We start from the raw sequence: 20397 nt of genomic DNA, 5'->3' as shown, positions 1-20397 counted from the left end.
TTTTGTTATTTGGGTTCTATACTCACCAGTTCCTCCAACTATCACGTGGACGTTCTCCACCAGATTGACATCGCAGTGACTGCCATGGGTCATCTACAACGAATATGGAATCAACATAATTTCAGCATGACAACCAAGTTCAGGATCTATTTGAGTTGTATCCTCTCCTTACTGCCGTATGGTTGTGAAACATGGACATTATGCCGCTCAGAGTGGGCAAAGCTGGAGGCTTTCCACACAAAATGCCAATGTTGTATATTGGGCATAAAGTGGAATGACTTAATTTGTAATGCAGATGTTTACAGTCGCTCCAACCTACTGATGACTGGGGCCATTGTCCGCAGGTGGCGTCTTACGCTTTTCGGACATGTTGCCAAAATGCCGCAAGACATTCCGGTGAACGCAATTCTCCCGGTGGCTTGTAACATCCGGGATAAAATTCCACCAACTGTGGAGGCAGCCCAAAGTCAGACCTCCTATTATGTGGGTGCATCAAGTCTGTTCCAATGTTCAACTCTTGGCCCAAGCAGCCCTTGCCAGCTGCACAGGAATGGACCAAATGGAGAATGATTACTAAGACTGACCGTTCTGCTAAGCACTGAAGAAGAAGAAGATGATCAATATCGGGCTAACCAGCCTGTAGTTACCTCAGTCATTTTGAATATTGGCACAGCATTAGCTGTTCCAGTCTTCTGGAACTTCCTCAGTATTCCATGATTTATTTAATATCAACATCAAATATTACATAGTCCTGCCTTGAGTGCAGGGGACTGGATTAGATGACCTCTTGAGGTCCCTTCCAGTCCTACACTTCTATGATTCTATCAATAGTGCAGAGGGCTCCTCAGCGAATTCTTTTAAAATTCTTGGGTGTTAACATCCTCCCTAATTATTACTGGATTAAAAAATATTTATCACTGTAAGAAATGAATACATCATCCAACTTCATTCAAATACAGAACAAAAATATGTATTGAACATTTCTGCCTCTTTCTGAATTATTACTGACAATTTTACCATCCTTATCTAATAATGAACCTATACGATTTCTAAGTTCTCTTTTTCCTGATATATTTTTAAACATCCTTCCTGTTGTCCTTTGGTTACAGAATTTTCATTGATATCTTTAGCTTCCCTTATCAATTGTCTGTATTTCCTAACTGATGATTTATAATCAATATAATCAACTTCTCCCTTTTTGTGTGTGTTATATATTGGTTCAAAGAAAAATTATTCCCGTTTTCACTTCTCTTCCTAATCAGGATTGTTTTAACCAAGAAGCCTCCTTTTGTGATTGTGAAATTTTGTTTTTTGCACATCTAGTAAAATATTCTTAAACAATTCACAATTATTTTTCAGATTTTTAAGTTTAAATTTATTCTCCCAATCAATTTAGCTCATATTTATTTTCAAGTTTTTGGTTATTGGAAATTTGAAAGCACTGTGTATGGGTGGTGTGTGCATATTACTAGTCAGGATTATATTCTGAATGTACTTAGGTTGTGATAACTTGTACTTAGGCAACCACAAATTTTTATTTCAGTGATCAATCCATCGTATCCATCAGAATAAGGTCTAATATAGAATTACCACGTGTTGGTTGTAATATTTTGTGTATTGGAAAGTTAACAACTGTAATTTTTATGAACTCCAAAGATGTTCTACTAGTGGCAGCCTGAGTCCTATAGACTGTCCCCCAGACTGAAATCCCCCATGATAATGCAGATTTTCTTTCTGCATCTTAGATGTTTAAGGAGCTGCTCATCCTGTTCCTCCTTCTGATTTGATGTCTATACCAGACCCCCAGCAGATCCATTTTATGATATGTTGGTTAGAACATTAATCTGTAAGCATTCCAGCTCTAGTGCCTCTGAGTTGTCAGATCAATCAATGGTACTCAATTTACCTGGGGTTGAGTATAAAATCCACACAGAAACTTCAGCTTGTACAAAATGCAGCAGCTTGCCTTGCTAACAATAGTTTGACAAGAGCACATCACACTGGTGCCTCTCACACTTGGCAGGCTCCCCATTAGTTACCCAAAACAATACTACTGGCTAAACTAAGGAATGGTTGAGAATAAAATCTTCTGAGCAAATTTAGCGTGTTCCTTAAGATTTGTATGCAGTGGCAAAGCAGCACAGCAATCTGGTTCATAACTACTGTATATTTAATTTGTTGCTTAATTTACTTAACTTTTGACTCCCCAATTAACAGTTTATTGTGCACAGCCAATTATTTATGACCCTCCATTTCTTACTATGGCTCTCATCTCACCCATTCTATGCATTCTTTTCTCTCCTCTCCTCCTCACACCCTCCCTCACTCACTCCCTACCTCCTCTCTGCTACCCTCCCTCTTGACAGCTCACACCAGCTTGACCTTCTCCCCCTCCCACTCCTTTCATATCACCCACCACCTTTTACTTCTCCCTCCCCCCATATCCATATCTCACACTTTCCTCTGGTGATATCAACCCCAACACTGGTCCTCCCTCCCTCCCGACCCTCTCCTTTTCCTGCACCTTTCCCCATCACTACTTCCATCCCAGTAGTCTCTTTTAAATATCACACTTGGCCCATCCTCTACATCCTTCTTTTCTCCTGCTCCTTCTGGATCACCTGCTCCATTTCCAAAAACATCACCCCCACCCCATGACTACTTCATGTCCCACTCCCTCCATCTCCTGGCCCTCAGGGTCTCTTCCTCTAGCACCATCTCTACAGATGCTCACTAATACAGTGGCCTCTTGTTCTGTCCTAGTCCCCATTCTAAATGAAAACCTAAAGAACAGGAGGGAATCACAGAATCATAGAAATGTAGGGCTGGAAGGTACCTTGAGAAGTCATCAAGTCCAGCCCCTGTGCTGAGGCAGGACCACATAAACCTAAACCCATCCCTGACAAGTGTTTGTCCAGCCTCCAATGATTGGAATTCCACTACCTCTCTTGGAAGCCTATTCCAGAGCTTAACTACCCTTATAATTAGGTTTTCCTCATCTCTAACCTAAATCTCCCTTGCTGCCAATTAAGTCCATTATTTCTTGTCCTATCTTCAGTGGGACACGCAAAACGATTGCCTTCTTCTTTAAAACAGCCCTTAACATATTTGAAGACTATTATCTGATCTTCCCATAGTCATCTTTTCTCCAGACTAAACATGCCCAGTTTTTTTTAACCTTTCCTCACAGGTGAGGTTTTCTAAACATTTTATCATTTTTGTTGGTCTCTTATGGACTCTCTCCATTTTGTCCACATCTTTCTTAAACTGTCAGAATTGGACACAGTACTCCAGCTGAGGCCTTGCCAGTGCTCAATAGAGTGGGCCAATTACCTCCCATGACTTACATATGACAGTCCTGTTAATACACCCCAGAATATTAGCCCTTTTTTGCAACTGCATCACATTGATTCATATTCAATTTGTGATCCACTATAATCCCCAGATTCTTTTCGGCAGTACTGGCACATAGACAGTTTTTCCCTATTTTGTAGTTGTGCATTTGATTTTACCTTCCGAAGGGTAATACTTTGCACTTGTCTTTATCAAATTTCACTTTGTTGATTTCAGATCAATTCTCTAATTTATCAAGGTCATTTTTAATTCTAATTCTAATCCTAATCCTGTTCTCCAAAGTGCTTGTAACCCCTCCCAGTTTGGTGTCATCTGCAAATTTTGTAATCATACTCTCCACTCCATTGTCGAGTCATTAATGAAAATATTGAAGAGTACCAGACCCAGGACTGACCCCAGTGGAATCCCACTTGCTACGTACTCCCAGTTTGACAGCAAACCATTGATAACTACTCTGAGTACAGTCTTCCAACCAGTTGTACACCCACTTTATAGTAATTTCAATTAGAGCACATTTTCCTTGTTTGCTTATGAGACTGTCATGTGGGACTGTGTCAAAAGCCTGACTAAAACCAAGATATATCACATCTACGGCTTCCCTGCATCCACTAGGCCAGTAACCCAGTCAAAGAAGAAAATTAGGTTGGTTTGGCCTGATTCGTTCTTGACAAATCCATGTTGGCTATTCCTTATAACCCTATTATCCGCTAAATGCTTACAAATTGATTGTTAAATAGTTTGTTCCAGATATCTAAGTTAGCTGACTGGTCTATAATTCTCAGGGTCCTCTTTTTCCCCCTTTATAAAGACAGGTACTATGTTTGCCCTTCTCCAGTCTTCTGGAACCTCACCCATCCTCCATGAGTTCTTGAAGATAATTGCTAACAGTTCCAAGATTGCTTCAGGTAGTTCCTTAAGTACTCTAGGATGAATTTCATCAGACCCGACCAGCATGACTACATCTAACTTATCTAAAATATTCTTTAACCTGTTCTTTCCCTATTTTGGTTTGCGTTCCTTCCCCTTTTTTGTTAATATTAATTGTGTTGAGTATCTGGTCACCATTAACCTTTTTAGTGTGGGCTGAAGCAAAATAGGCATTAAACACCTTACCTAACCCATCAGTTATTGTCCAGTGTTATATTGTCTCTTTCTTTGCGCCCCACATTTTCATCTCAATCCTTTTTACTCCTGCTGTATTCAACAGTTTATTTACAGTCTTCCTCCATTCCTCTTTTCTGTCTTTCTAATAGCACTTAACTAATTAATGCTGCTAAACAGCAGTCAGGGCCGGCTCCAGGCACCAGCTTGTCAAGCAGGTGCTTGGGGCGGCCGCTCCGGAGAGGGGCGGCAGGTCCAGGTATTCGGCGGCAATTCGGCGGATGGTCCCTCACTCCGCCTGGGAGCGAAGGACCTCCCGCCAAATTGCCATCGCAATCGCGGCTTTTGTTTTGTTTTGTTTTGTTTTGGCTGCTTGGGGCAGCCAAAACCCTGGAGCCGGCCCTGACAGCAATGCTAATTGTCACTACACTCCTGTAAGTACCTGAGTAGCATTATTCCCATTTTACAAATATAAAAACAAATGACGAAAAGTGAAATGAGGTGACCGAAACCACAGCATGTCAGAACTGGGATTAGAACACAGAGGTTCCTTGCATTCCTGTACTTAGTTTACAGGATCTGTACCATGATGCTATGTATTCTATTCAGCCTACAGGCTGCAGTGGCTGCTAATTAAAGAAGCTATCTCAGCTGCATGCAGCTAGCTAATGTGTGATTAGAAGATAGGGCTTTCACAACCTACTTTTGTTGGAAGTCTGGATGGCACCTCCACCTCACCATAAGTGGCAATTGGTTTGTCTTGTTGGTTACAATACAAAGGGCTCACAGATCTCTTTTTATACATGGTACATGAAAGCCTACGTTAGTCTAGACATTTATGGAGCCCCCAAAATCAAGAGGGATCTTGACTGTGGGTCTTGAAGACCAGATCTGCATGTCAAGGAGCTAGAAAGCGGTGTGTGTAACTCAAGATGTCCTAAATATGTCCCTTTGTGTCTTCTAGTAGACTAGACCAGTGTTTTTCAATCCGTGGGTCGCGACCCAGTACTGGGTCACGGCATGTAAGGCGCTGGGTTGCCTTGCTTTGGTCAGCACCGCCAACCGGGAAGTTAAAAGTCCCGTTGGCGGTGCTGCCCAGCTAAGGCAGGCTAGTGCCTACCTTTCCGACACCACGCTGTGCCCCAGAAATGGCCAGCAGCGGTCCGGCTTCTAGGCAGTGGGGCCACGGGGCTCCGTGCACTGCCCCCGCCCCGAGCACTGGCTCCGCACTCTCATTGGCCTCCACCTAGGAGCCAGACCTGCTGCTGGCCGATTCCGGGGCGCAGTGCGGTCTGCGGTGCACTCTGGCTGCGCCACTGAGCCTCCGAAGGTAAGTTCATGCCTGAACCCCAATTCCCTGCCCCAGCCCTGAGCCCCCCCAAACCGGGAGCCCCTCCTGCAGCCCAAACCCCTCATCCCAGCCCTGACCCTCTCCTTCACCCTGACCCCCTGCCCAGCCCTGAGCCCTCCAAACCCAGAGCCCCTCCTGCACCTCAAACCCCTCATCCCCAGGCCAGAGCCCTGACCCCCTCCCTCACCCCAACCCTCTGCCCCAGCCCTGAGCCCCCCGTAAACCCAGAACCCCTCATGCACCCCAAACCCCTCATCCCAGGCCCCACCCCAGAGCTCTGACCCCTCCCGCACCCCAACCCGATGTCCCAGTCCTGAGCCCCCTCCCACACCCTGGCCCCTCATTCCCGGCCCCACCCCACAGACTTCACCCCCGCACCCCAACCCTCTGTCCCAGCCCTGAGCCCCTCCCACACCCCAAACCCCTCATCTCCAGCTCCATTGGATCGCGGGCATCAACAATTTTCTTCAACTGGGTCCCCAGAAAAAAAGTTTGAAAACCACTGGACTAGACCATCTTTCTATGCTTGGGCTAGAGGAAGAGAATGTTGTCCCTGTCCAGGTTTAATCTATGTCTTTTGGTCCTTTTCAGTAAACTGTTTGTAAAGTGACTTTAACCCTTGATATCCCTGATCATTTATTTAGGAGCCTTTGGAGTCACAACAGTACCAAGTCTGAATGAAATACAGGAGTTAGTTATATTGGAAACTTAAATATTTTCTACAACTATGTTAAATGCTGTCTTTGAAACAACCTGTTTGAACAAGTCATCCCCAGCATTCTGGAGCTCTTACTGTTCAGCTTTCTTCAGGGTTCACTTTCCTCCCTTGCCTTTTACTTGAGGGCAGAACTAGGGAAGAGAAATAATTTTTATTCACTTCAGAAAGGTTACTGTAATAAAGAAACTCTTGTTAACATCAGAGAACATGGCAGCCAGGAGTTTTCACAGTCTGGCATTGTTTATTTTACCAGCAATTTGGAACCTTCTGCACTCTTAAAATACTGGCAAGAAAATATTTAACTGTTAACTGTTCTGTGGCTTGCATATGTGTGATACTCTGGGGAGGAGGAGTGCTTAGGGAAATCAGGTTTTTCTCTACCTATGAGTGAAACTGAAAAGTGCAAACTATCAGTGTACAGAAGCTGAAATCAGTGTGATGATTCAGATGATGAAGTCTCAAGTCTGACACAAATACAGAATTCATGGTAGGCTATGTGATGGGAGGCCCAATGGGTCACACATGGACAGGGCAGGCATGGTAGGATGTGTGCTGGGAGGCCCAGTGGGCCGAGTATGGATACGGTAGATAGGTCATGGTGGCTGCAGTGATGATTTTCAAAATTAGGTGTTCTTAATGGCATAGAATTTGCCCAGGCCTGAGTCATCTGATAAAGGTCAAAGCACCAGTAGAGGTCCCCATCATGAAGCAGGCACATGGATTACTCATTAATTTCCATGACATTTGGCAGTTTTTATCCCATTCTGGATTTAAATAAAGTAAACTCCCTTCTCTGGGAGTTGTACTGTTGGATGGAGACCTTACAGTCAGTCTGGGTGACTTCCTGTTCCTAACCAGTATCGCCTCATCTATCCCATCCACCAGATATCTCTTTGATTCTACATTCTGGGTAAGAACTGGTGATTGTTTCCTTTTGAATGACTGTGGTGTCCTGCCATTTACCAATGCCGTGGCTCTAGCTACAGCTTCCTGAAGCGAGCATCTCTTCATCCACCTTTATCTGGACAATTGGTTGGTATGAGCCGTCAAAGATGAATCAGTTCTGACAGTGAGGAAGGTGCCATTTTTTCTAGCAACTCATGAGTAGGTTATAAACTGTGCCACAGGCAGCGTTTTCTTTCACTCAGATAAGTCTATCCTGGTCCAGTTTTGATGCTCAGGTCAGCAGTGTGATCTGTTACTTCAGATCATCCACTAGCCTATATCTGTCCCCGGTACAAATCAGAACAGGAAGAAGTGTATAAAGAAGAAACCAGTCAGTACCTGGAAAGATCAGCAGACAACTAGTTAGAATTGAGCATACTAAGCAAACATCTAATTCATGGACATTGAGATAAAGTTGAAACAGAGAAGACTTCAGCTTCATGTGGATCAAAACAACATCAATGAATAGTCCCTCCACAATCATATTACCAATGGGTCACCCATTCTGGTCTGTATCATAGAAACATTGTTGACACTGCAGGCCCAGTGCTAGCTCATCTTGTACTCTCAGGCTACTATGTACACCACAGATGCAGCCTAAGAAATTATTGTGTATTTCCTTCTAGGTTCAAAGGAAGAAAAGATTTACTTAGTGGCATAAAGGGCAAAAATATGAAACACCTGTGTCTTTGAAACTGAGTTTAATCTAATCTGAGACCACAAACATTTAAAATGCCTTAATCATTATGGCATCACTACGGGACAGAGTAAAGTGTGTTTTTGTACCTTAATTGTGTATTTCCATACCTTAAAATATTTGTATTCATTTTAAGTGTAACCTTAACTCAGCATTTCTTGGGTTTGCAATGTTTGGTTTGGGGATAATTACAATATCCCTGCAATGTTTAGATTTGTTTCAATATTAAATTTCATTATGATGGATAAAGATGAATTGATTACTCAACAAAATATTAGTGGTTGCCTAGATATTTGTGATCAGGACCTGGTTACACTCATTTTGTGCAAACAGAATACAGTCCCCTTATAATTGTGCCAAAAAAATTAGAGCAAAATGTGTCTGGGGGGAAAAAATAAAACTGAAAAGCATGAACAAAAATTGGGATTTGTTTAAGAATTTTGCTCGATGCCCAAAAAGCCACAATTCCTTAGCCAGAAAAAAAAAAAAAAAGCTATTTCAGTGTATAAAATAAGTCTGCTTAAGCAGATGTGAAAGCTATACTAAAGAACAATAAATCATTATATAACAAACGGGGAAGAGGAGGAAGATGGCAATTACTATAGCTCTAAAATTAAGAAATGCATGGTAGACAAAAAGTTAAAGGTATCAATGAAATATCAGTGTAGAGTTAAAGACGAGAAGGTTTTTTAATGCATATCGGGGGTGGGGGAGCGGAAGGAATCATAGTAATGGTGTAGCTCCATTATTATATGGGAGTGGTAAAATTGTCAATAATGATGCAGAAAAGCCAGGTGTATTCAATAAATATTTCAGTTTTGCATATGGAACCCAAATGGATGATCTGTCTGTACCATTGTGGTGGGGTGACTGAGCCACCATCGTTAAAGTTGCTCAGTGATTTTCACATTAACAGAGGGTAAAACAAATTCTGTAAAATGTGTTTTGAATTACAGTGTCAATTTCAAATGCTTATTTTTGTTTATGAACTGCTTGAATTTTGAAACCGAGTCTGACACTTGCTGTAGCTAGTTCAAAAAGCATCACATGACCACAATTATTCCAGTTTCTCATTTCTCTTCAGACTCCTTTAAAAAAAAAAAACCTTAGAGCAGTCTGAAGTAGGAAATTAAATGTGTGTTATTCTTTGCTATGAGTAGTTGGCAAGAATATTTGTTAAAAGTTGCAACATGTTTTTATTAAAAGTTATTAAGGTTTAAGAAGTTACTATTTTTGGATGTCAACATCACAGGTATATTGACACAATGTTACTGATGGCATAAGCTATGATGACGGCATAGTAATTATGTCAACACAATGACAGAGTTTTTTTAGATGGCATACTGTTACTGCTTACTATGCTGTGATGCTAGAAGACTTCTGAAAATGCAGTTGTAACCCATGTTAACACAATGAATTATCTTTGCCACCATCTAAGGGATAGACCATAGACAGTGGTTTATGGGTCTGCTGCAGCATCTGAACTAATGGCTATTTGGCTGTGAAAGTATTGGCCTCTACTGCTTGAGCTAAAGAACTGGAGCCATTAGCTCAGGGACAGGAGTTGACTCATAAACCTCTGTACATGGTCTAACTGTTTCAGGGGGACAAAGAGCCGCAGTGTGTCAGTGAGGTTTATACAGTGTTTCCAGTAGAGGAAGAGGTACTGGACAATTTGGAATAACGATTATATCTTATAGTGGTGGAATACAAAATGTCAGTATAGTAAATCTTGCTCACATCACTGAGACATGGTTCAAGGCCACCCTCAATTCTACCCTAACATGGTTAGTCCCCACAGGATACTCCATATCACAAAGCAAGAAAGACTCCAGAATGCACCAGAAAAAAAGAAAGGAGGCAGAGTAGTAATCTTGTTCCCCTCCAGTCTGAGATGCAGAAGATGCTCCCCCCAGAAACAAAACATGATCTGTGGGGCAAAGGACAGAAAGGTTCCTAGGACTCTTAGTGGTGTAAAGACCCTCAGCTGGGAACCCTGGCAGCTTTCTGGAGGAACTTACAGAGCTGCTGCCCAGCATAGTACTGGAATCCCCCAGATTCTCTCCTCTCAGGGACTTCAACCTTCACACAGACAATGCAAAGGACACGGTAGTACTTAATTTCATATCCCATGTAGAAATCATGGGGTTCTCCCAGGCAGTCTCTGGACCCACACATATAGCAGGACATATGCTGGATCCTGGCATCAGCCTAAGAGTGGATTTTGGAGACATTACTAACATATCACACTACTGGTCTCACCACCTCCAGCTGGCAAAGATCAGACTTCCCTCCTTCCCACCACAGTAGTGAACAACCAAAGCTTGTCCTTCCCCAAGACTCCTGTACCTCTGGGTTTAAAACTCACTGTAGGAGAACAAGCCACCCAAATAGAAGGTGCCGATGAATTCGTATAACAGTACAGTCAGTCACCTGATGTCCATTACCATCGATGCCTTGGTCCTATGCTACCCATTCTCCCCTCACCAGTGGAGAATATGACCAAGGGTCACAGAAGAGCAACAGCAGATGAGTCAGAGGCAGAAAGTTAGAATGCCAGTGGCACAGAAAGGATTCTGAATCGATCCACCACAAACCGCTCTAACAGAACTTTGCCTCTGCAATAAAGGAGCAAGATGAGCCTTCTACTTCTCTGCAATGGATGCAGCACGGTCACGGCCAGCAGAGCTATTTCAGTCACCCAGACTGCACTGCCCAAATGCCAGCCCCAAGCGTCAACTGCTGTGAAGAGCTGTCAGTGTATTTTACTGATAAGATCAACTGAATGTGTATGGAGCTAAGTGGGAAAGAAAATTCCATCCCTGACCCGATTGTATTATCTACTCTACCAACCCTGAATGAGTTTGGCCCCATCACACATGCCAAAGCTCAGGAAACCCTGAAAAATATTAGAGCCACAATCTATGAATCCATGCCCCTCCTGGCTGGTGAAAACCAATGAAGAGCAACTATGTACACTATTAATGGAAATAATCAGTGCCTCCTTCAGAGAAGGATATGTACCAAACTCCATGAAAGGTACAATAATAGTTTCTCCAGTAGTCAAGAAACTAACCTTTGGACAACACTCCAACTACTGTCCTGTCTCCAACCTCCCAGTCCTGGGCAAGATAATTGAGAAAGTAGTAACAGCTAAGCTCCAAAAAATGAGATCAACCAGCATCCTGGAAGCCTCACAATCAGTGTTCAGACCAGAGCTTAGCACAAAGATGACTCTAGTGATACTGAAAGATGATCTCCTCATGGCAGTAGACACAGGTAAGTTCTCCACACTCATACTGCTGGACCTCTCTGCAGCCTGTGAAACAGTGAACTGCAAGGTTCTACTAACCCACTTACGTGACATAGCTGGAGTACGTAATACAGCACTACAGTGACTCCAGTCATTCCTTCCCAGCAGAGTTTAGAGAGTTGTGATTGGTATGTGGGCCATGAGTAACGAAGGCCCTAACCTGCAGGGTTCCACAGAGAACCATACAATCCCTTTGTCTTTTTGATAGCTACATGAGACCACTGGGAGAGAGCAAAGCTGCCAACGGTATGCAGTTACCACCACTACTTAGATGGCAGACTATGTCTACAAGAGATCAGCTCTTTGATGAGGATCAGCTGGCTCAAAGGCCTAGGCAACATTGAAATGCTGCTATTCAGAAAGGGAAAAGACTTTGAAGAACTAGCTAAGACGTTATCTCCACTTCCATGAAGGCTCACAGCCCCCGTTCATCTAAGTGGTGCAAAGTCCCAGATTATTGTTCAGAGATTCCAAGGCCAAAAGGAACCATTGTGATCATCTAGTCTGGCCTCTTGCATAACACAGTCCAGAGAACACTCCCAAAATTATTCCTAGAGCAGATCTTTTAGAAAAACATCCAATATTGATTTTTAAATCCACCACGACCCTTGGTAAGTTGTTCCAATGGTTAATCACACTCTCAGTTAAAAATTTACATCTTATTTCCAGTCTGAATTTGTCTAATTTCAACTTCCAGCCATTGGATCTCTGCTCAATTGATGAGCCCATTATTAAATATTTGTTTCCCATGCAGATACTTACAGATTGAAATCACCCCTTAACCTTCTCTTTGTTAAGCTGTATAGAGTGAGCTCTTTTAGTCTATTGCTGTAATGTCACTTAAGGGCAATACCCATTAACACAAACTCATAACAGCAAGGGCATGTCCAGTTTAAAAAAACCTCCACACATTATGTTCAGTTTCACTTTGAAATTGTGCCCCTCTACAAACAATTTCAATGCACCTTCAGCACATACAATAACACAATACACTCCACATATTCCTAACCATCAAACTAGAATGCAAAACCTTAACTCTGACTTCATACTTCTATGATTCTATGATTTTCCTAGGGAAAACTGGAAGGGGACCATACATCAAACATTCTAACAATGCCTGGATGTCTAACAGTATATATGTTAATGTTGCTGAAGTTGGAGTTAAGATTTTGCATTCTAGTGTGTTGGTGAGGAATGTGGTATGTATATTGTGTTACTGTATATGCTGAAGATATAAGGGAGTTGTTAATAAAGGAAACAGTCTTTCAGCACAAGTGGTGAATATGATGTTAAAGCATGTCAAAGGAAGATACGTTAGCTGGATATTGCCTTACTTTTAAGCATCTGTGTGTGTGGGGGGGGGGGACCCAAGCTTTCTTAATTTGTTTTGAACACAGATTTTTATTTGTGAGGATACAGGCACTGGTGCATGGACAGCCTGATTCTGGTAACTGCTCTGAGATGGGGCACTCCAGAGTGTGAAGGAGCCATACCCCAGGAGAACTCAGCTGTTTTTGTTGTTTGTTGTTTTTAGCAATTTTAACTCATTTGAAATTCTCTAGCAGCTTTGCTGTTTGAGAATGGAGTGTAAAAGAGTCCTTGCAGTCATCATCGTCAAAAGCCAGACTGTGAAGGTTGCCCATGGTGAGAAAGCAGATAGGAACAAGAAGGGAATGGTTTTCAAAGAGCATTGATTTTGAGTTACTTGGTTCCCTTGTTTTATAAGAAAAGCTGTTTCTCGAGCTCTTTGTAGTTATGCATTGTTGGCTACATTCCTCAAAAATAGTATATCCCTTTAAATGTAATTTTATTGTCTAAGATATTCCCCCATCCTCAGTCATATTTCAAAATGTTTGTCTCTAAGATGTACTTATTGCCATGTTTGTTTAACTTTATCTCCTTCGTTAATCCATTTCTTACTAACCTAAAGCCACTGCTTTTCGTTTTTAATATAGTAAGTTGCTTCCCTAGGGATGTTTAGTCCAGGACTTGTCCCTGTAATGGGACTGTTTGTTTTCTTTACCCCTTTGCAATTGCCTGCTGTAACATTTGTAGTATGTGTTAAGTAATCCTTAAGGTAACATTTTTATTATGTCATAAAAAGTGCATGGCAAATATATTATAACTCATGGAATTTGTTTGTTTAAAAATGGAAGGATAATTTATTGAGTGTGTTACATGAGACCTGCTCCCCTATTAGAGTGTAGAAGTGCTGCTTATTTAGAAGTATGTTCTATTGAGAAAAACCACGGTCTCTGGCATGCATAGAAAGTATGAGTGTGGTTGGCTAGAAGTGACATCATAGTTTATGTACTCAATAAAAATTTAATTAAGTCATTACAGGAGTTGCAGTCATCATTTAGCCCTCTGATTTCTTCTGTTTAGTTTTTTATTAAACATTCAGTAATAGCCAGTCACCAAATCTTGATGGCCTATAAAATATCTGCATGAATTTTAATAGCTCCTATAAATGGAAAAATATGAGTAACTGACATAAAAGGAACATTTTCCTTGTGGTTGCACTACATGTATTCTTATAAAAATCAAATTATGAAAAAGGATAGTGATTTAATGGAAGAGTATATAAACAATAGATTTGATGGCATGACATAAAATAATTAGAGTTTTGAGAGAGCAACTATTATATAGGCACAACCACTAAGGCTATCAGGATATTATGGGGACTTTGGTGACATCTTTGATGAAACTCCAGCAGTCTGTTCTATCATCAGAGTTCTGAGATTTTCTTATAGCTGTATTCATAATTTTCCTTTGCTGTGTAGTGTCTGTATTTGACATGGTATTGCAACCCCCAAAACAGTAATGCACTTTCCATAGTAAACACATTTTTTTAAACACTATACTGATCCCCAACATCCCCAACTGTGATTGCACAGTCTCAGACAGTAGCCGAGCCACCTCATTCAGTCCTCACATCTGTGAGGCAGAGAGAAAGCAAAAAAAGAGGATCAAAGAAATTGAACGACCTGGTAACTTGCACCCAAGAGTTTTTAAAAATTGGCCAAGTAGCTCTCTGAGCCATTGATGCTAATATTTAACAAATCTTGGAATACTAGGGAAACCCAAGAGGATAGGGGGAAAAATAATGTTGAGGCAATAATTTAAAAGGGAAACGCAATGACCCAGGAAACTGTAGGCTGGGTGGCCTGACGTTGATCTTGGGCAATACATAGGCTGACATGGAAGCACCCAGTATTAATGAAATGATGGTAGCACGATTAATGCCAATCAGCATGGCACTTGTCAAACAAAGCAATATTAATTTTGATAAGATTACTGGGTGAAATGCTGTGACTTGTGTTTATGCAGATCAGACTAGCTGCTGCTAATGGCTTTAATATCTGTTAATCTGTGGAAGCAATAGTAACAGGCAGTTTGGGGCCAGGGAGGAATTGGGAGGAATGTGAGACTAATGAGAGAGCATCCCAGGCTGGGGACTCTCCTACCCTCTGAGCACACAGGGAAGATACTAATGGTAGTTTTCATTTCTACAAAGTCTGTGCCAGCTTATAATGCATATACCTCTCCACCCCGCAGCCTACATGAACCACACTGTTCACGCCCAAATCCCCCCCCTCACAAACTGCACTGCTCTCATCTTCTCCCACCCCATGAACCACATTGCTCTCACCTGCCCGGAACCCCATGGACCGTGCTGCTCTCCCGCCATCCCCACGGACGGCACTGCTCTCACCACTCCCATCTCTCAGGACCTGTACAGATTATCGTATATTGTTGTTTTATTTTTCAGATTGATTCTTTTACTCTAAAACAAAGTATGAGAAGCATGACAGAAAATTTCTATGCAGCTATATTTGGATATGATGAGGTAAGAGCATACAGTCGACCCTGCCTACAGACCAGGGCAGATGGCAATAGGCCATCTAGTGCACTGTTTTCTCCAGTGGTGCTGAAAGCTAGGTGCTTCACAGGAAGAAGTAAAACACCCAAAATATACATCATAGCGCAATGGGGACAGAATTCTTCCGGACTGTAGCAGTTGTGATCAGTTTGTGCTTTGAAACCTGACTAATGAGAGCCCTTCTAGGAGGGACAGCATGGTCTGCTGGCTGAGGCATACAACTGAGGCTATGTCTACGCTACCACATATTGTCAGTATAAGTTATGTCTCTCAGGGATGTGAATAAGCCACCACCCGAGCGACATAAGTTACACCGATCTAAGCACTGGTGTGGGCAGCACTGTCAGCAGGTGAGCTTCTCCCGCTGACATAGCTACCGCCGCTCGTCGGGGGTGGATTAATTAAGTCGACAGCTTAGAGCTGCTACACAGAGAACTTGCAGCAGTGCAACTGCATCAGTGCAGCTACACCTCTGTAAGCTCTCTAGTGTAGCCATAGCCTGAGTGGCAGGACATCTAGATTCTCTTCTTGGCTCTGCCACAGACTTATTGGCTAACCTTGGGCGAGTCACTTCCCCCCTCAGTGCCTTAGCTGATCCAGTTGTACAGTGGATATGGTATTTATTGAGCCTGTCTAATGACCCAGAAGGGTAAAAATGCACTGATGTGTGTAAGGGCTGTGTGACTCTCCGATGGAAAGCACTACATTAAGGGCAAAGTGTAGCTGTTATTTCTTTTGCCTGAGCTGATGTCACTGCAGGTGCTGTACTCATTCATAATCATCTACTTTAGTTTTTTATTTAGCTGTTTGCCTTATAAACAGTGAGTTCCACAAGGTATTGGACAGCAGAATGCATCAAGATCTTTCCTTTTATTGATTTTTAAGTGTAGCCAGGGGATGTAAATGTGTGTGTGTGTGTCTCTCTCTCTCTTTTTTTAAACCCACCCTTACATTTTAAACCCCCCACAAATGTCTTGTTAAATTAAAGGCAAATATGGATCTTTAATGTTAAGCTAATTTTTACCTAATGCACGGCTGATAGCAGCACCCTGCAGAGGACAGGCATTCAGATGTTCCAGGGATGGTCACCATATAATCTAGAGCAGTGGCTCTCAAACTTTTTTTTTACTGGTGACCCCTTTCACATAGCAAGCTTCTGAATGTGACCCCCCTTATAAATTAAAAACACTTTTTAATATATTTAACATCATTATAAATGCTGGAGGCACAGCGGGGTTTGGGGTGGAGGTTGACAGCTCGTGACCTCCCATGTAATAACTTCGCGACCCCCTGAGGGGTCCCAACCCCCAGTTTGAGAACCCCTGATCTAGACAGACTGCAGAGGTTATGAAGAACACAGACAAAGAAGCGCTACAGATCTGAATCCAGCAAAGACATCTGCCAGTGAAAATTAACTAAAAAAATCCAGATAGGCCTAAATGTCATAGAATTACCCTGTGCTCTTGCATCACAGGCTGAGGTGAAGAGCAGCACCTTATTGGCCTTCTCAGCAACAGTTATGTCATATGCCCTTTAGCTCTTGTCCTTGCCCAACGTCATCGCGGTCCCCCCCATGCTGTGCAGCAATGCTCTCTAGTCTCATAAGGAGTAAGGCTTTGCGACAGTGATCCCAAAACAGAGAAAATTGGTTTACCAGCCCGTACACAGAATTTGCTCTGTGTTTTCTCCAGTATCCACTCATCCGGCCATTTCTTTTGGACTGTTGTGTTAAGCAGTTACACACGCCTCAGGGAGAGGCAGATGTGTGGTGTATATTGCAGCTGTGTTGGTCTCAATGCTTGGAATATAGACAGATTTGAAAAAGAGACTGCAACTCCAAGAGTATGGGGCTGTAAGAGGCGTGTAATAAACTGAGACAATCCAGCCAGACAACAGCGAGTTAAATCTCACCCAAGTTTTCTGCTTGGTGTTTACATTCTCTCTGTGTACAGTGTCCAATCCTTCTCTCACTCCTTCTTTTAGGGGATTTTGTCTGATGACCACGTACTGGCAGCAGCCCTATGGAGAAACCTTTTCAACAAGCACTGTGAGGACCCCAGGCAGCTGGAACTGCTAGTGGAGTATGTGCGCAAGCAGGTGGGCAGTAGCTCAGAGCATAGCCTCTCTTACAGTTCCTAGGAAAGTAAACTTTGTATTGCTTGCTTCCCAAACAACACTGCACAGGGCTGATTACAGAAATGAGATTGTCCAAGAGTTTCATAAAATCCTGTTCCAGTTTCCCTCCCAAGTGACAATGTCTTAGTCCCTTCCCTCTACTGGAGCCTGGTGCCTTGGGTCTCTCCCTGGAAGATTTGCTTTCTTATGCTGGAGCTGGTCACAGCTTCAGATTTAAGGTTGAGGTAGAGGTTTTCAGTTTAGCAGGAATTTTAAACCTTTGGTTTCTAAAATACCTATAAAAGTGGCAAAATAATGGAATTAAGGATGTGAATTTAGGCTGATATTTCAGTTGTTCATGGTGGTTTGATAAAAATGGATTGAGACTGAGAGAATAGTAAGAGATCCAAAATAATCTCTTTTCATATTTCTCACTAAATTGTCGCACTTTTTTGGACCCATTTTACAAGAAAACTGAAACCCTCTCGGCTTTACTACACATACAGCTGCTCGTAATGAGAAAACAGCTTTTAAAACATTATTTGTACTTAAAAGACATGAAAATCTGTAAATTATGGTGTGGCACACCAAAATACAGGTTTCCACATTTCACCAATTCATCACACATGTGACTTGCCGATACATATGTTTCACACTGAAAGGGTGGAGAACCATAAGGTCAGAAAGCACAGCAGGCAGAACTGCTGCTGTAGCTGCTCCTGTTGCCCCTAATCTCCAGAAGCCATAGCTACTTTCAGGTTTAAATAGGCATAAAATGCTGTTGACACAAAGAGCCTTCTGAGGCCCACCACAGCTTCTCACTCTTTTCAGGAGGGTTGAGACCACCAGGAGCAGAGTAAGCATTGCAGTTTCTCCCTCTCATTTCCAGGAAGGTCCACTTTCATAGAATCATAGAAAATTAGGTTTGGAAGAGACCTCAGGAGGTCATTTAGTCCAACCCCCTGCTCAAAGCAGGACCAAACCCAACTAAATCATCCCAGCCAGGGCTTTGTCAAGCTGGGCCTTCAAAACCTCTAAGGATGGAGATTCCACCACCTCCCTAGGTAACCCATTCCAGTGCTTCACCACCCTCCTAGTGAAATAGTTTTTCCTAATATCCAACCTAGACCACCCCCACTGCAACTTGAGCCCATTGCTCCTTGTTCTGTCATCTGCCACCACTGAGAACAGCCTAGCTCCATCCTCTTTGGAACCCCCCTTCAGGTAGTTGAAGGCTACTGTCAAATCCCCCTCACTGTTCTCTTCTGCAGACTGAATAAGCCCAGTTCCCTTAGCCTCTCCTCATAAGTCATGTGCCCCCAGTCCCCTAATCATTTTTGTTGCCCTCCGCTGAACTCTCTCCGATTTGTCCACATCCTTTCTATAGTGGGGGAAATGATGGGGGCAGAACTGGACGCAGTACTCCAGATGTGGCCTCACCAGTGCCGAATAGAAGGGAATAATCATTTCCCTCGATCTGCTGGAATATGCTCCTACTAATGCAGCCCAATATGCCGTAAGCCTTCTTGGCAACAAGGGCACACTATTGACTCATATCCAGCTTCTCGTCCACTGTAATCCCCAGGTTCTTTCTGCAGCACTGCCGCTTAGCCAGTTGGTCCCCAGCCTGTAGCAGTGCATGGGATTCTTCCATCCTAAGTGAAGGACTCTGCACTTGTCCTTGTTGAACCTCATCAGATTTATTTTGGCCCAATCGTCCAATTTGTTTAGGTCACTCTGGATCCTATCCCTACCCTCCAGCATATCTACCTCTCCCCCCACCTTAGTGTCATCCACAAACTTGCTGAGGGTGCAATCCATCCCATCGTCCAGATCATTAAAGAAGATGTTGAACAAAACCGGCCCCAGAACCGACCCCTGGGGCACTCTGCTTGATACCGGCTGCCAACTAGACATCAAGCCGTTGATCCCTACCCCTTGAGCCCGACAATCTAGCCAGCTTTCTATCCACCTTTATAGTCCATTCATCCAGTCCATACTACTTTAACTTGCTGGCAAGAATACTGTGGGAGACCGTATCAAAAGCTTTGCTAAAGTCAAGGTATATCACGTCCTCTGCTTTCCCCAAATCCACAGAGCCAGTTATCTCATCATAGAATGCAATCAGGTTGGTCAGGCATGACTTGCCCTTGGTGAATCCATGTTGACTGTTCCTGATCACCTTCCTCTCCTCCAAGTGCTTCAAAATGGATTCTTTGAGGACCTGCTCCATGATTTTTCTGGGGACTGAGGTGAGGCTGACCAGTCTGTAGTTTCCCAGATTCTCCTTCTTCCTTTTTTTTAAAGACGAGCACTATATTTGCCTTTTTCCAATCAGCTGGGACCTCCCCCAATCGCCACAAGTTTTCAGAGATAATGGCCAATGGCTCTACAATCATATCATCCAACTCCCTCAGCACCCTCGGATGCATTGCATCCGGCCCAATGGACTTGTGCATGTCCAGCTTTTCTAAATAGTCCTTAACCTGTTCTTTCACCACCGAGCGCTGCTCACCTCCTCCCCATACTGTGTTGCCCAGTGCAGCAGTCTGGGAGCTGACCTTGTCTGTGAAGACCAAGGCAAAAAAAGCATTGAGTACTTCAGCTTTTTCCACGTCATCTGTCTCTAGGTTGCCACCACCATCCAGTAAGGGTCCCACACTTTCCCTGACCACCTTCTTGTTGCTAACATACCCGTAGAAACCCTTCTTGTTACCCTTCACATTCCTTGCTAGCTGCAACTCCAGTTGTGCTTTGGCCTTCCTGATTACACCCCTGCATGCTCAAGCAATATTTTTATACTCCTCCTAGTCATCTGTCCAAGTTTCCACTTCTTGTAAGCTTCTTTTTGTGTTTAAGCTCACTGAAGATTTCTCTGTTAAGCCAAGCTGGTCGCCTGCCATATTGCTATTCTTTCTGC

At 43.0% G+C, this 20397-nt stretch overlaps 1 protein-coding gene across 2 annotated transcripts in view; it reads left to right on the top strand.

Moving 5' to 3' along the window:
• Positions 1–20397, top strand: part of LOC112113964 (ubiquinol-cytochrome-c reductase complex assembly factor 1) — a 90752-nt gene that overhangs the window by 60356 nt on the left and 9999 nt on the right. For both annotated transcript variants that reach the window (XM_024210448.1, XM_024210447.1), the window contains exons 8-9: positions 15252–15329; positions 17346–17459. In XM_024210448.1, coding sequence (XP_024066216.1) covers positions 15252–15329; positions 17346–17459 — 192 coding nt within the window. The remainder of the gene's footprint in view (positions 1–15251; positions 15330–17345; positions 17460–20397) is intronic.

This window comes from Terrapene carolina, unplaced genomic scaffold, assembly GCF_002925995.2.
Source record: "Terrapene carolina triunguis isolate 2854851 unplaced genomic scaffold, T_m_triunguis-2.0 Scaffold233, whole genome shotgun sequence".
NCBI classification, from domain to species: domain Eukaryota; kingdom Metazoa; phylum Chordata; order Testudines; family Emydidae; genus Terrapene; species Terrapene triunguis.
The sequence above is the reverse complement of the archived record's forward strand: the minus strand, read 5'-3'. Positions and strand labels throughout refer to the sequence as shown.